The sequence below is a fragment of the Spea bombifrons genome, chromosome 4, assembly GCF_027358695.1.
Source record: "Spea bombifrons isolate aSpeBom1 chromosome 4, aSpeBom1.2.pri, whole genome shotgun sequence".
NCBI classification, from domain to species: domain Eukaryota; kingdom Metazoa; phylum Chordata; class Amphibia; order Anura; family Pelobatidae; genus Spea; species Spea bombifrons.
In genome coordinates this window covers 4,782,578-4,796,525 of record NC_071090.1, presented here as the reverse complement: position 1 = coordinate 4,796,525, position 13,948 = coordinate 4,782,578, and the positions used below count along the sequence as shown (strand labels likewise).

General features: G+C 47.4%; 1 protein-coding gene across 3 annotated transcripts in view; it reads right to left on the bottom strand.

The window, feature by feature from the left end:
- The window catches only part of CACNA1C (calcium voltage-gated channel subunit alpha1 C), a 155,528-nt gene that overhangs the window by 41,051 nt on the left and 100,529 nt on the right, over nt 1-13,948 (bottom strand). For all 3 annotated transcript variants that reach the window (XM_053461817.1, XM_053461816.1, XM_053461815.1), the window contains exons 4-9: nt 7,300-7,439; nt 6,861-7,000; nt 4,672-4,833; nt 4,281-4,477; nt 3,346-3,449; nt 855-1,027 (exon numbers count right to left, since the gene is read on the bottom strand). In XM_053461817.1, coding sequence (XP_053317792.1) covers nt 855-1,027; nt 3,346-3,449; nt 4,281-4,477; nt 4,672-4,833; nt 6,861-7,000; nt 7,300-7,439 — 916 coding nt within the window. The remainder of the gene's footprint in view (nt 1-854; nt 1,028-3,345; nt 3,450-4,280; nt 4,478-4,671; nt 4,834-6,860; nt 7,001-7,299; nt 7,440-13,948) is intronic.

Here is a 13,948-nt window from a genome sequence, read left to right as displayed (position 1 = left end):
TCCTCAGACCGCCACGTCCACCACCCTGGCATTAATCAAAGCCCACGCAGGATGCCTTCAAAGGTTGGATTTTCCGGATAATCCTGTTAAATTTAGCGGAGAATTATTTTACGCCTCGGTGGAGGCCGATGAAGAAAGAAGATCGACCAGCCTGCTCCCTGCCCACCACCAACAAATCATAGTGAAGGATTTACGCTAAGCGCCCCCCCCCTGTCCTCTCCCAATCTGACAAATGTCTGCGTTCATTACGGCACAAACGTCCGTGGATCCTAAACCGAATCAGACTAGACTTAGGAGAGGTCCTAACCCGGGGCAGAGATATCATGGTTGGTAACCGGCTATTTTTTTTTTTGGGGGGGGGGTTGTCTTTGTTGGGGAATGGAGGTGACACCTTCTTCTGTGTAGCCAATGGGATGTAGGCTGAGCAGAGATTGGATCACTCATTGGATGCGCGGCGCTAGTCAACAGCTTCCAAGTCTATGACGTCAATATGGTACCCATGAAACCATGTCAAGGATGGATTATCCTTCTTAGATACGGTTCCTACATATCCATTAGCATATTAGAGCAAGTAGAACTGGAAAAGGTCCACTAACCAAGAGCCAGTAGCCTCACATCCATACTTGATTGGGTAGGACCATGGGGCACTGTCCTTGTCGGAAACGTCATAAATTGGAGCAAAAGCCTGAAAACGAAAGCTATCCTTGGCGTAAAAGTGCCCACGTACCCTCCCTATTCTCCTCCTAAGAATAATTACCGGATTAGTTTGCCGTTTTACAAATGTAACAAGCCACGTTTCATAGTCCATGTAGGTCCACATTTAACATGCATGTGAAGAACCCCTGGGCTCTTACTGTTCCGCGGTTTATCCTCATCGATATCCTCGTCCTCATTCTCCGGGTCGATGTCTTCAGCCTGGGTGATCCAGTCTAGATAGCCCTTCAGGTCTTCTTCTAGCTGCTGCTTCTCTCTTAGTTTTTGGAAGTCCCCTCTGGCTTTCGCCTTCTCGCGCTCTTTGGAAAACTCTCTGTCGGAAAAGAAGAATTTTGGCTTATGGAGCGAGACGTGTAATGGGGCAGAGAAACTAAGAAAAGCAAACCCAGGGCGAGACATGGACGGGATGAGGCATCAGCTCCTAAAAAATGAGGTAGACTAAATACGGTTGGACTCAAGAGACTTACTTACTCACTCAAGGAGTCAATAGAAGCTTAAAAAAATGTGTGACCTGAGATTGTTTTATGAAATCAAGCCCTGGCTGCTTCCACGTGAAGCTATGGACCAATGCCCCCCCCGGCGCATTTGACCAGTCGTCGAGAGCCATAGCAGCTGACGGTCAGAAGTCTTGCCCATTTATTAGGACTGTTGGGAAGTCGGAATGAACATAAAGCGGCCATGGGCAGAGAGTGCCATTAAGTTAAATCTCTCCCAGCGAATTGTGGACGGACCCATGGTGGCATGCTGGAGTATCTTGGTGAAGGACCCAGGAACGTTGGGATTTATGTGCATGATGGAGCCGCAGAAGTGCATCTGAAGAGCTAAAGGCTGCCTAGAAGGGGTTAAGGTCCACGGTCCTCAAAACAATGGCGTTATTCAAATTGTATAAATTGTTATACAATTATTTTATAATAAATACAATACTGCAGAAGCGTCACGTTCCTCTGCCATGGCTTCCCAAGCAACACTATACAGCCGCCTTGCTTCCCACCCCGACACCATGCGCAAACAAGCGTTACTTGTTCTACCACTGTGAGAAGGGGGGGTTCTCTCCCTCCCCACCACCGGCAAGCATTGGGAGGGCATTAGTAAATGAGAGTCCAGAGGCGCTTTCACCAAACAGCTATAGGAGAATGGGCCTGGGGGGGGGTCACCCAAGGACAGTTCTCGGATGATTTCGTCTCGTTCCTGCTGTGTGATGCCGGCCCTCGAGTGAACGGACGAGGCCGTTTGTAAACAGATAAAACCACAGGACTCTCCGGCTTTCTCCGATATCAGTCAGTGACGTCTGCGCTCGCCGCGCACGCCGCCTGCGGGTATCTGCCCCGGGTTATTAAAGGTTTATCTGACTACAGTGTGTGGCTCTCACGGCCAGCTTACTGGGAGTAATTGCCTCCGGTCTCCGCTGTTAGCCCCCGGGGCCGATATCCGCCACGTAACAATGGAAATGGAACAATGGAAAATGGGACAGAGGGATTTCAGGTTGATACAGGGACTGTCCCTTCTGAACAGGTACAGTTGGGAGCTATGGGGTAAGTCCAGCATAAAACCAGTTAGGACGGAGCCGCTTTTTTTTTGTGCCTTATGATATCATTAATGGTTAAAGAACAGAAATAAAGATTAAGAATATCCGCTAATCTCCTCGGCTTCCTCTGTCACATCTCGAGTGTTTAAGCGACACGCGGCGCGGCTTATTATCAGAAATAAACATTTTTTATTCAAGGTATTATTTGTAGGAAGAAAAGCAACAATTGTATCCATAGCGGGATAAAACTCTGGCTTCCTTCCCCAGCTGTTTGCGGTGAAATTGAATAAGCTCTTCACGTCCCCGCGTTTGTCACCGAACCAGTAATTTTTCCTCCCCGCGAATCAAATGCCGGCTTCGACTGCGACTCGGCTTTTGGGAGCGTTTCTGAAGCTCTCGTCCCTCTCTCTTTTTTTTACGGCGCTAGCGGTCTATGTTCATAAATAACAATCGCAATGTTATGGCCACGGACAGGTAACCAAACACGCGAGGTTATTCTCCACCCCAGTTTTTACCGATATGTACATTTTTCATATCAAAATGACCTCTGCTAGTCTCCACCATGACGAAGGTGGGGGGGCCGCTATTATTTGTGATAGTAGCTTTATAGAGGAACCGCGTGGCCGCCAACCAGGCTGCCAACTGGACAATCAGGGCTACCTGGTGTACGGCAGCTCAATGGGCCACTTATAAAGGCCATAGTATGTCATGTTCTGGCCCCTGGCCGTGTTAGGGGTAGCGGGGGCCCTGCCCTTGGTCAGGTCTGGGGTAACACACAGCTTAAATCTACCCTCCCTACCACCAAAACGTAAAAGTAAGAAAAAAATGACTTTTTGGTAAAAGTCCGAATATATATATTTTTTTTTTTCATACATTAATAAATCCATCAAATATCAATATTTTTAAGTTGGCCAAAAATAAAAGTATTACTTCCAGAGTAACGTTCACCCCCTGCAGGAAATTGTATTTGCTTTCATTTTTGATCTTCTCATATATTTTGGATGTTTTATTTACTTTATTAGCTTTCGTTTTGTATTTCATAAAAATGATCTGAAAAGAAAAGATTCACCCCCCAAAAAAATAACCAAAACACCCGGTCGGCTTACCCGCTCAGGACACCAAGAACCAGGTTTAGGACGAAAAATGATCCAAAAATGACGAGGCTGACGAAATACACGCAGGGCAGCTCGTACCCCATGGCATCCTGCATCTAAATAAACAAAAAAAGGGGGTAGTTAGAAGAATAGAGAGGAGGGACAGGGGGGCAACGGCGGCGAGGGGCGGCAGACCAGATGCTCCATGCATGGACACAAAACGTAGACCAGTGACCCCTATTTACTAAATACAATAACATGGACATGGACAACATGGAGCGCTACTTAAATCATCTGCTCGCCAAGCTCCTATGGCTTCGGGAAAAGGGATCTACCTTCTCAACTGGAGAGCAGATGATGGAGGATCTGTGGTGGCAGAGATTTAAACCCCCCCCATGTCCCACAAGACCAGACCACCAGGGGCAGATCAGCCTCAGACCACAACCAATGTACTGTTGGATGGGGCAATAAACACAATGTTTTAGGGCACAGGGCTCCCTCGTTCTACGAGGTGGAGGCAGTCGCCATCCCCTTGAGTGGAAGTTCTCCAGCTCCTGAAGGTAGTCGAAGGACTTTGGCCCTAACCCGTGACAGTGTGCACCCTTTTAGTACATTGATACCATAGAGCAATATCTACTTTTAAAGCTTTTCATCATCTCAATCCTTTTACAAACCCACTTCAGAGTCTTAATGGTGGATTTTCCCTGCAGGACAAGCGGACATAAAAGCCCTAGATGCCCCTTTCCCCCCACCGATCTCACCGAGCGTTAAATGCCCATGGACGGCTGCCAAAAGACAGTTTTACCGCTATTTGGATGGAGCGCTGCTTTGTGACAGGATCTCAACATCCCAGTGGAAACTCCACAAGACGGGCGACCTGATACTTATAGCCAAAATGGAGTCCTTTCAGGACAATGGGTAGATCGCAATAGGGAAAAACGACCTACCCAGTAGAGAACGTCTGTCCAGCCCTCCATGGTGATGCACTGGAAGACGGTGAGCATGGCAAAGGCAAAGTTGTCGAAATTCGTAATCCCGTGTTTAGGTCCATCCCAGCCGGATCGGCAAACGGTATCATTGGCACAGTGACGCCCGTTATTGCTATCAAGGGCGCAGGGCGAGGGTTCATCTTCCGCGGGGATATCTAAAGGAATTAAACAAAAAGAGAGAAAGGAACAGGTAAGGTTTACCTAAAGAAAGCAGAGGATTAGAGGGGCTACCAAAAGCCAGAGGACACCTCTAATTGGTAGACAAGCTTTTAATGGTGGCATCATCTAGAAGAAGACCTAGACCTGGACCTGGGGCTCAATGATACGGGTCAGGGAAGATCGCGCTCACCTGGATATCCATTCGCCAGGTAATAGCAGGTCTTGTGCATCTTGCCCATGAAAAGTTCCAGCCCGATGATGGCGTAAATGATAATGACGAAGAGCACCAGCAGGGCGATGTGTAAGAGGGGGACCATGGCCTTAATGATAGAATTAAGCACCACCTGGAGACCTGCAGGAGAGCGCAATGAGATCAGCAAAGGAACACGTCTTGGCTACAAACTTAAATGCTCATCATCCTTTACATATATATAGAAGACAATGGCCGGGAGAGGGCTTCCTGGGGCCAAAGTCTCCACCGCATGCCATTATTTACCATCGACCTCGTGTTTCTTGTATTATCTTAGATCAAAAGCTATTCCAAGGGGCAAACTGCGGTGAGGACCACGTTTTATCCCTTCTTATCTCACGCGGAACATCGAGACAACTGGCTTCTTTTTTTTACAGATCCGGCCACAAAAACCTTAAACTGAGACAGATTTTTTTTAAATTCAGTGCTATTTGCCGATGAGGAAAAAAGTAAACTTTAGAGAGTTACGTAAAGTTTCTTGTGAACAAGTACGTGCTGCCCCGGGGATTAGCACTCCCATTATCATCAGTCAGATAAGAGTGGGATCAGCGGCGCCCCCCGTCTTCCCAGGCATTTTAGGGCTCGGTGTGCTACATTGTATCTCTTATTTAACGTGCTATGAGCTCCTGGGGATGAAAGCAGGAGCGTCGCCCTGTCTGGTTGGTCGCTCGAAAAATTCTTTGCTGCCGGTGATGGAGACATTTTAAGAAAGCTCAGGAATTTGGACTCCAGCCCAAAGCTAAATGATGCTGCTACGTACTGGCTGTCAGCGGCGGCGGCAGCAGGCACCGGTGGGGCACAGCCTGGCACGGTGAAGAATCACAGCTTAATTAGAGCTCTTAACATGGCAAAGGAGACACCTTCTGTCACTGCTGCAAATGCCCGTCCTGGACCGGGTCCAAAAGAGCAGCGCAGGGCGCCAGGACGCCAACGGAGTCATAGAACTTGGATATGGCTTTGCAGCTCGTTTGATTCGTTCCGACGCTTGAGGAAATATTTCTAGCGACATCGCTGGTTACTAATTCTTCGCATTTTCTCAACGCGCTCATTAGAAACAGGGATCGCCGCAAGTCTCAGACGCCACGTGGTGTTTTTTGGAGCTCAACCACTCCGAGGTTAAGGTGTTCAGGATGAAGAACTCCTCCGTTGAGATTGTCCTCCACTCCAGATCAGCTCTGGCTTCTACACCTCCCTAAAAACAAGCCAGGACCCCCCGGCACCACCTGAACTACTTAATGGAGCGCTAGAACGTGACACCAGAAGCCAGTCTATGTATTTATTTAGGGGGAGACGAGAACAAGCGGTATGTTCATCAGCGGGCGTCTCTTTCCTTCTGGCCCCCTTCTGCTCACGTGGGGGGCTCTGCGTTTCCCAGCCATGATATAGGACAGACGCTTTGCACGCACCTCTGTGCGCCCCAGTAAGGATTCCCCGGTACGACTGTTTACACCTTGGACCTCTGCATCGGCTCAGACCGCCGCTCTACATCATGCCGCCCCCAATTAGAATTCCACAGGCGTCTTACTGCTGACGCAAATGGGTAATTTACGCTCCTACTTTCTGATCCTCAATATTCTAACGATGTCTGCGGTCTGACCGTGGAAGCCGGATTATACAGAAGGTCGGAGATGGTTGATTCAAGGAGCATGGACAGCAGAGATAGGACAACCCCAAGGAGAAGGAGACGGGAGGCGGATTAAAAAATGAAGGTGACGGGCAGACTAGACGGGGCGAATGGGGCTGATGCCATGTCAAGTTCTTTGGTTCTATGTTTCTTAGTCGCCACAGAAACCAACTCTCAATAGCTTTGAAGGTCATGTAGCCTTATAACACCCTACTGGAGCTTAAACTAAAGCACAGAAGACCCCAGATGTCTATGGGTCTTAGTATGAAGAGAAAACCCTGACAGCTCTAACACATGGTTCTGATGATGTATGAACATTCCATTTAGAGAACGCAGGGAGTCTAACTATATGTCCCTTTAGATCATGAAGGAGTCTACCGCTGTGCCTATTATTGTCTTTGATCTTCTCACAAATGTACTCACCCAAAAACCAGTCCCATGCCCTCCCCTCCTAAGTAACCTCTGCCATCCCCTCACCCGAAGAAGTTATGAAGTGTCTACTTACTGGGGACTCCAGACACCAGCCTCAGGGGTCTCAGAACTCTGAACGCACGAAGGGCCTTCACGTCAAACCCAGCACCCTTCCCGCCAAGAGCGCTGCCGCCATCTGCCTTGGTCGCTTGCTCTAATATGGCACTAAAAAGCCTGTTAAGGGAAGAAAAGGAGTAAAGAGGAGCAAAAAGGAGCAAACTAGAGACCAGTAAACGTGTTCTGTATCTTTAAGTGGATCGGACTCAAGTGAACCCCAGTGAGAGGCGCTATCTACGCATGGAGAAATGGCGGAACAAGAGGCCGTGATCTAAAACTAAAGGGTCAGAGGCTTAGATGGAAGGTAAGGAAGTTTTACTTTACTGAGGGAGTGGTAAGTAAGTGGAAAAGGGGTAGACTAGATGGGGCCGAATGGGGCCGGTCTGCAATGCTATTGAAAGTCAGGCTGTACTCACCCTACAACCACGATGATGAAATCCAAGAGATTCCAGCCATTACGGAGGTATGCATTGGGATGAAAGAGGAGCCCATAGGCGATGACTTTTAGAAAGGCTTCCACCGTGAAGATGATGAGGAAGAGATATTCTACCCGTTCCTGCGGAAAGAAAACAGAGACAGATCGTAACGATAAGTAATAAAAGCCGTCAGTGTACACGACGCAAACAAGACACGCAAAACGTACAATCCTAAATGGCCCTTCCGGTCTTTCTTACCAAAGAATTAAAGTTGCTGTTCCACTTAGACAACTCATTCATTGCCTATAGCATATATTTTATGCATCATCCTATCAGTGCCTTATTTTATCTCACATGACAAAAAAGAATTCCCTAAAAAAATCTGCATTTGATTAAAGAATTATTTCTGGGAAGGGGGGTGAGGTTTTTAAACGCAGCATTTAGTTTTAGAAGCCTTAATTTCAGCAGAGTTAGTGGAACTGCAGCGTCAAAGAATCCCGATTTTCCAACCCGACCACCTTCTCGAAAGTTTTGAAAGTCTCGCCTTATCTCTTTTTTTATTGTATTTTTACTAAAGTTATGTTCTTCTGCCCGTCGCGTCTCTCCGGCAGCCCGAAATGAGGCGCTGCGGAAATATGACATTCCGCTCTGGGGTGACAAGTAATGAATTGGTTATTATCCCGGGAAGTTACACGGCGTTAATGAGACAGCAGCGCGCGGGGCATGACACATCCAGCCTCGCAACACGCTTTGCACATACACGGGGATGACAGCCAACTGGCAAGCTCAGACTCCGCACCGGCAACTAACAAAGGCCGGGGGCATCACCCCGCGCCCGTCTATTATACAGTTCAATCGCGGCCAGGGGTACACCTGTGCGCAGACACACCGACACACGTAATGCATAGCTTCTGAGTGTCCTTCTTTAGGAGAGACAGTCCCTCTCAGTCCCTAGGCGGGCCGTCTGCGGCCGATCTGCTGTCAAATCTTCTGTTTCTAGCTAAAACTTGCGAGCGTACCCAGGTTAGCACTGTTTAGTTAACAGAGCCCTTAACATTAGCCCTTTTATTGCCACTTATTTTCTGTGTAAGAAAACATGCTGTAACATTCCTTTTTTTAAAAGGTCGCCAATAATTTATTGATAAAGCATCTTCGCCAAATGATTATAAACGCTTTTAAGGAGTACGTCGGACACGATAGGGTTAATCATGCAGCAAATCCTTTAGCCACGTTAGCAGAAGCCAATGCATAAGAGCGCGACCTCGCAGGGGGGCCACCGGTGGCATTTCACAACCTGCCCCGCGGAGAGCCGGGGACAATTAAACCCATTTACCTTCTACTTTCCCGGTTGTAACCCTTTCATTGCCAAAGAGCAAGTGGTATGCGAAGCATTTCTGGCCCGGTGGGTTTCATATCAGTTCCGCCACACGGTGGCGCTGTTTGCTCTTGGTGGATTTTTTTTTTTTGTAGGTGACAGTGATTGCCATAAACATAAGTAAATAGTAAATAGTATAACTATAAGAGAAAATATATATTCGTGTATATATATATATATTAAAATAAAAGACTTCACAAAAGCTTGGAAAGATCTAAACATTACGATTTTAAAGCAGATCTCTCCCATATATTATACTTTTTATTATAAATATTATTATTATTTTTATTATTATTATTATAAAATGCAGCTTCTCTGGAACTCTTATTTCTTTAATCTTCCAGGAGGGTGCAGCGTTTGGCCACGCCCTTTCCCCTCCTAGGTTCTGCCTACTGCCCAGACCCCACCCACTTCCCAATTCTTACCAAGTGTTAGCCCCGCCCCTATGCACAGCGACTGCTGTCCTCTCTCATAGTAACACCTCCCTTAAGGTAAGTAATTTACGTATTAGGAACCCCCCTTTTGTTACTATAGGAGCTGCCCCCTTTAATTCCTGTACTCATGATCTCCATGATTAATACTCCGCCTTCTTGCGCCAACTACTGCAATTCCATTGGCCCACACTAGGAAATTGCTTTAAGTATGATGACTCCACCCACAATACTTTTTGAAAGGTCCGGAGAGGCGTACGTTTGTGTTAGGGGGTGTGGTTAAGGGCAGGGCCAGAATTGGGGTTACCTAAGGTCACCTAAGGCTTATTGGGGCTTTTAGAGCTGTAGAACCCTGGGATTTGGGTTCCAAAGAGGGACCGTCTCTCCTAAATAGGGACACTTGGGAGGTATGATATCCAAAGCTGTGGAGGAATTGGTAATATTAACATAGATCTGTCCCATTTTCTCCTGCGTGCGTCCATCTTGCATATACTCCCATGACTATCACTCTAAGTTACCGTAATTTATTCCGCCCCGTCGGATGATTTCATATTTGGCGATGAGGAGAACGAATCCCGAAAAGCTGCCAGCCTGCCCCCGTTCCCGGACGCTCTCATTTGTTGTACGCGTTCCTTATTAAACGGCGAATATTATTTCCCAGCGGTCGCCGCGGCGTCGCCTGGTGAATTCGTTACGAACGGCACAAGGGACCTAATTAATTAACTTGGATTTAATTGCCCATTTGATTTTGGACGCCCCCTGCAGAGCATCCGCAGAACTGCAGCGAATCGGATCCGGTTTCTATGATGTACTCAGCCGTTCTTTGTGTATATGACATCATCAAATTCGATATTACTGACATCCCACCCACTGCTCAAATGTAATTGGTCGTTTAGATTTGTACTATCCAGGTAATCCTATTGGTAGGTAATGAAATTCCCGATGTAATAACACAGATGCAGCTTGAGTAGATTGTATTTGTTATAATGTAGCGGCGTCGGGGGGGCGAAATGCGTTAACGCTGTGTTTTATGTCATCAGCCAAGCATTTCACATACAGAAATTGGGACACTGGTGTCAGGGGTGTGGCTACAGACAAGAAGAGGTGGAGTCAGAAGTGGGCAGAGTTGGGGGTGCGGCCACCTTCCTCTTTGCGGGTTCAGCGCCGCACGGCGGCCTCGTCAGAGCTACGATGGAGGCGGTATTGTGACACGCCCCACTCCCGGCCATTTCCCCTTGAAACAGAGGTGTGTCCTTCTGATATCGGCAGGACCGCCCACTGATGTCAGCAGAACCGCAAAGGGGGTTCCGGGCAGCCGGAGCCATAAAGCCCCTCTGTGTGCACACACCTCTATGAGTTCCTCCTGGGGAGGACTAGGGATACCAGAGAATCTCCCCCAACTGGCCAATAGTCCTTACTGCCTGCAGAAGGGGGGCAGATATGCAGGACAGTGTCCGAAATTCAGGACTGCCCCCCCCCCTCCACTTGGGAGCTATGGGCCATGAGTATTAATTGGTTGGGGATTAGGTAAAATTAGTGAATACGTAAAAATGTACGTAAAAATGTTTTAAAAAAAGGCTAAACCACCTGACGTAAAGAAGGGCGTGAATAATGCATGGAAGGTTAGGGAAGGTAAAGACACAGCCATGTTTAGCGGTTGTCGCGTGGAATTTCCTCGTTGGTGTTATTGGCGCGTACGGCGGGTGCTGCTCTTTTTAATGTTTTTGGAGTAAAATCGCTGTTAATAATATAGAGGGCGCGTTTCATTAGCAAGCTCCCCGTGTTACATCCTTCATTATTTCAAACAGCCGCAGATGTAGACTCATCCCCGCTGCGTTCCATCAACCCCAGCTGGCGGATCACCTGATACCCCCGCGCGCTGCTTCTCCGCACCCCAGCAGGTTCGTCTTATTAATAGATTCCGCTCGCTTTCTTATCTCTTTGCTGTATGCGGCTAATACCTAGCAAAGCGCTCGGTGATATAACTCCTCGGCGCCTGCCGAATTTACTTAAGTTTGTTCCTTACAGGCATCCTTACAATGCATGACCCATTGCTTCTGGAGTCAAGAAGAAATATAATCATACCTGGGAACTCTCAGGGTTTGACCTTGAGTCTCAGGGTTTTTGCACCAGTCTCAGGGTAAATGGGGCAGATTCCCAGGGTCACGCAGTCTGCTGGGGGTTATATTACTGTATACAGCGCTGGGGGTTATATTACTGTATACAGCGCTGGGGGGTAATATTACTGTATACAGCGCTGGGGGTTATATTACTGTATACAGTGCTGGGGGTTATATTACTGTATACAGCGCTGGCGGTTATATTACTGTATACAGCGCTGGGGGGGTTATATTACTGTATACAGCGCTGGGGGGTTATATTACTGTATACAGTGCTGGGGGTTATATTACTGTATACAGCGCTGGGGGTTATATTACTGTATACAGCGCTGGGGGTTATATTACTGTATACAGCGCTGGCGGTTATATTACTGTATACAGCGCTGGGGGGTTATATTACTGTATACAGCGCTGGGGTTATATTACTGTATACAGCGCTGGGGGTTATATTACTGTATACAGCGCTGGGGGTTATATTACTGTATACAGCGCTGGGGGGTTATATTACTGTATACAGCACTGGGGGTTATATTACTGTATACAGCGCTGGGGGTTATATTACTGTATACAGCGCTGGGGGTTATATTACTGTATACAGCGCTGGGGGTTATATTACTGTATACAGCGCTGGGGGTTATATTACTGTATACAGCGCTGGGGGGTTATATTACTGTATACAGCGCTGGGGGGTTATATTACTGTATACAGCGCTGGGGGTTATATTACTGTATACAGCGCTGGGGGTTATATTACTGTATACAGCGCTGGGGGTTATTACTGTATACAGCGCTGGGGGTTATATTACTGTATACAGCGCTGGGGGGTTATATTACTGTATACAGCGCTGGGGGTTATATTACTGTATACAGCGCTGGGGGGTTATATTACTGTATACAGCGCTGGGGGGTTATATTACTGTATACAGCGCTGGGGGTTATATTACTGTATACAGCGCTGGGGGGTTATATTACTGTATACAGCGCTGGGGGGTTATTACTGTATACAGCGCTGGGGGTTATATTACTGTATACAGCGCTGGGGGGTTATATTACTGTATACAGCGCTGGGGGTTATATTACTGTATACAGCGCTGGGGGGTTATATTACTGTATACAGTGCTGGGGGTTATTACTGTATACAGCGCTGGGGGGTTATTACTGTATACAGCGTGGGGGGTATATTACTGTATACAGCACTGGGGGGTTATATTACTGTATACAGCGCTGGGGGGTTATATTACTGTATACAGCGCTGGGGGTTATTTGCTTGCAGGACGCGCCGTCCCTTTAAGCCGCGTTGCCGTGTTTATATATTTATATATTTCCTGATGTTTGCACATTAAAGGCCACGCGGTGGATTCGTGTTAAAGCGACGTTTCACCTTTGCGGGGGGAATTATTTTGTGAAATATCGCTCTGGCCTTTACCAGGGAACGTTTATTCGCAGAAGTGGAAAACCAGGCCCCGGAAAAAAGTTTTCTAGAGGGCAGAAGATGGGAGCGCGCATGTCACCGCGTGACGCACACGCTGTCGTGATGATTTAGTGCGAGATCTCCCCGCCGCGGTCGCTGTCTGCGAGAGTCGCATCGCTGGGGGACGTTTTATTTACTACGGGGAGAGGATTGATAAACCCGTAAAACAATTACGCCATTATTATTCCAGCAGCAGCCCCGGAATCTGAATCTTTATACCTTTTTATGCTTTTAGTGTTGTTCGCTCCACTTTCTGTATATGATTTTTTTATAAACTATGTAACATAGAAAGACATATTTATCAAATAAATCTGTAAATATCTTAATCAAGGGGGGGGGGGTTACCTGCTACGCCCAAGATAGACTGTCTGCATTTGCAGGCAGATCGGCCCCATTCGGCCCCCGTCTAGTCTGCTTGTCAGGATATTAAAGTATTAGCTATGTCATTTCTCCCAAGTGTCCCTGTTCAGCAGAGACAGTCCCACTTTTGGAGCCAAATTCCTCATTCCCCTCTTTTCTCAGGAATGCCCTAAAAGCCCCCAAAACGTGGATAGAAACGGCTACTAAATGTCTTACTTACAGAAATGGGTTACAATGTAAAAAAAAAAGGCATTCATAATAAAACGTTTCCTGTTAGCCACGCCTCTAACCACACCTCTAAAACAAGCGTCCTTATTTGGTCATTTGAAAGATTGGGAGGTGTGGCTATGCTGATTTTCTCTCACAGCCACAAAAATCCGACTATACTGAGTTAGAATGGTGCCTATTAAGCCAAATACCCCCAAACTCCGTGTCCCTGCCGAGTGGCCGGTAGAAGAGAGCAGACGGACAGCGTCCTGTAAAGCAAGCAGATTGGGGCTGTCTCGTGACATCCCGCGGTCTCGCACAGCTGGTAAAGTGACCGGAATATCGCAGTATCTGACCCTGACATTTACTCTTCATGTACAAGACGGACCCAGCGGAAAAAAGACCGGCTCAACAGAGTCTGCGGCTTAATGCGGACCTTGTAGAGAGGGTGGGGAGGGCAGATTGGGGCAAAATGTGGAGTCACTACTGGGGCTGCTGTCCTTGGGCATATACCTGGAATACTTCCCCCTATGGGTCCCAAATCCCTGATGCCCCTCTTTTCTAGGAGCTCGGAATGTTTGCTGGGTATGAGGGTATCGCAGGGTTCTACTGCCCTAAAAGCCCCAATAATGTGTATAGAAACAGCAGGAAACGGGTTTATAAATTAAAATGTCTATAGATAAATT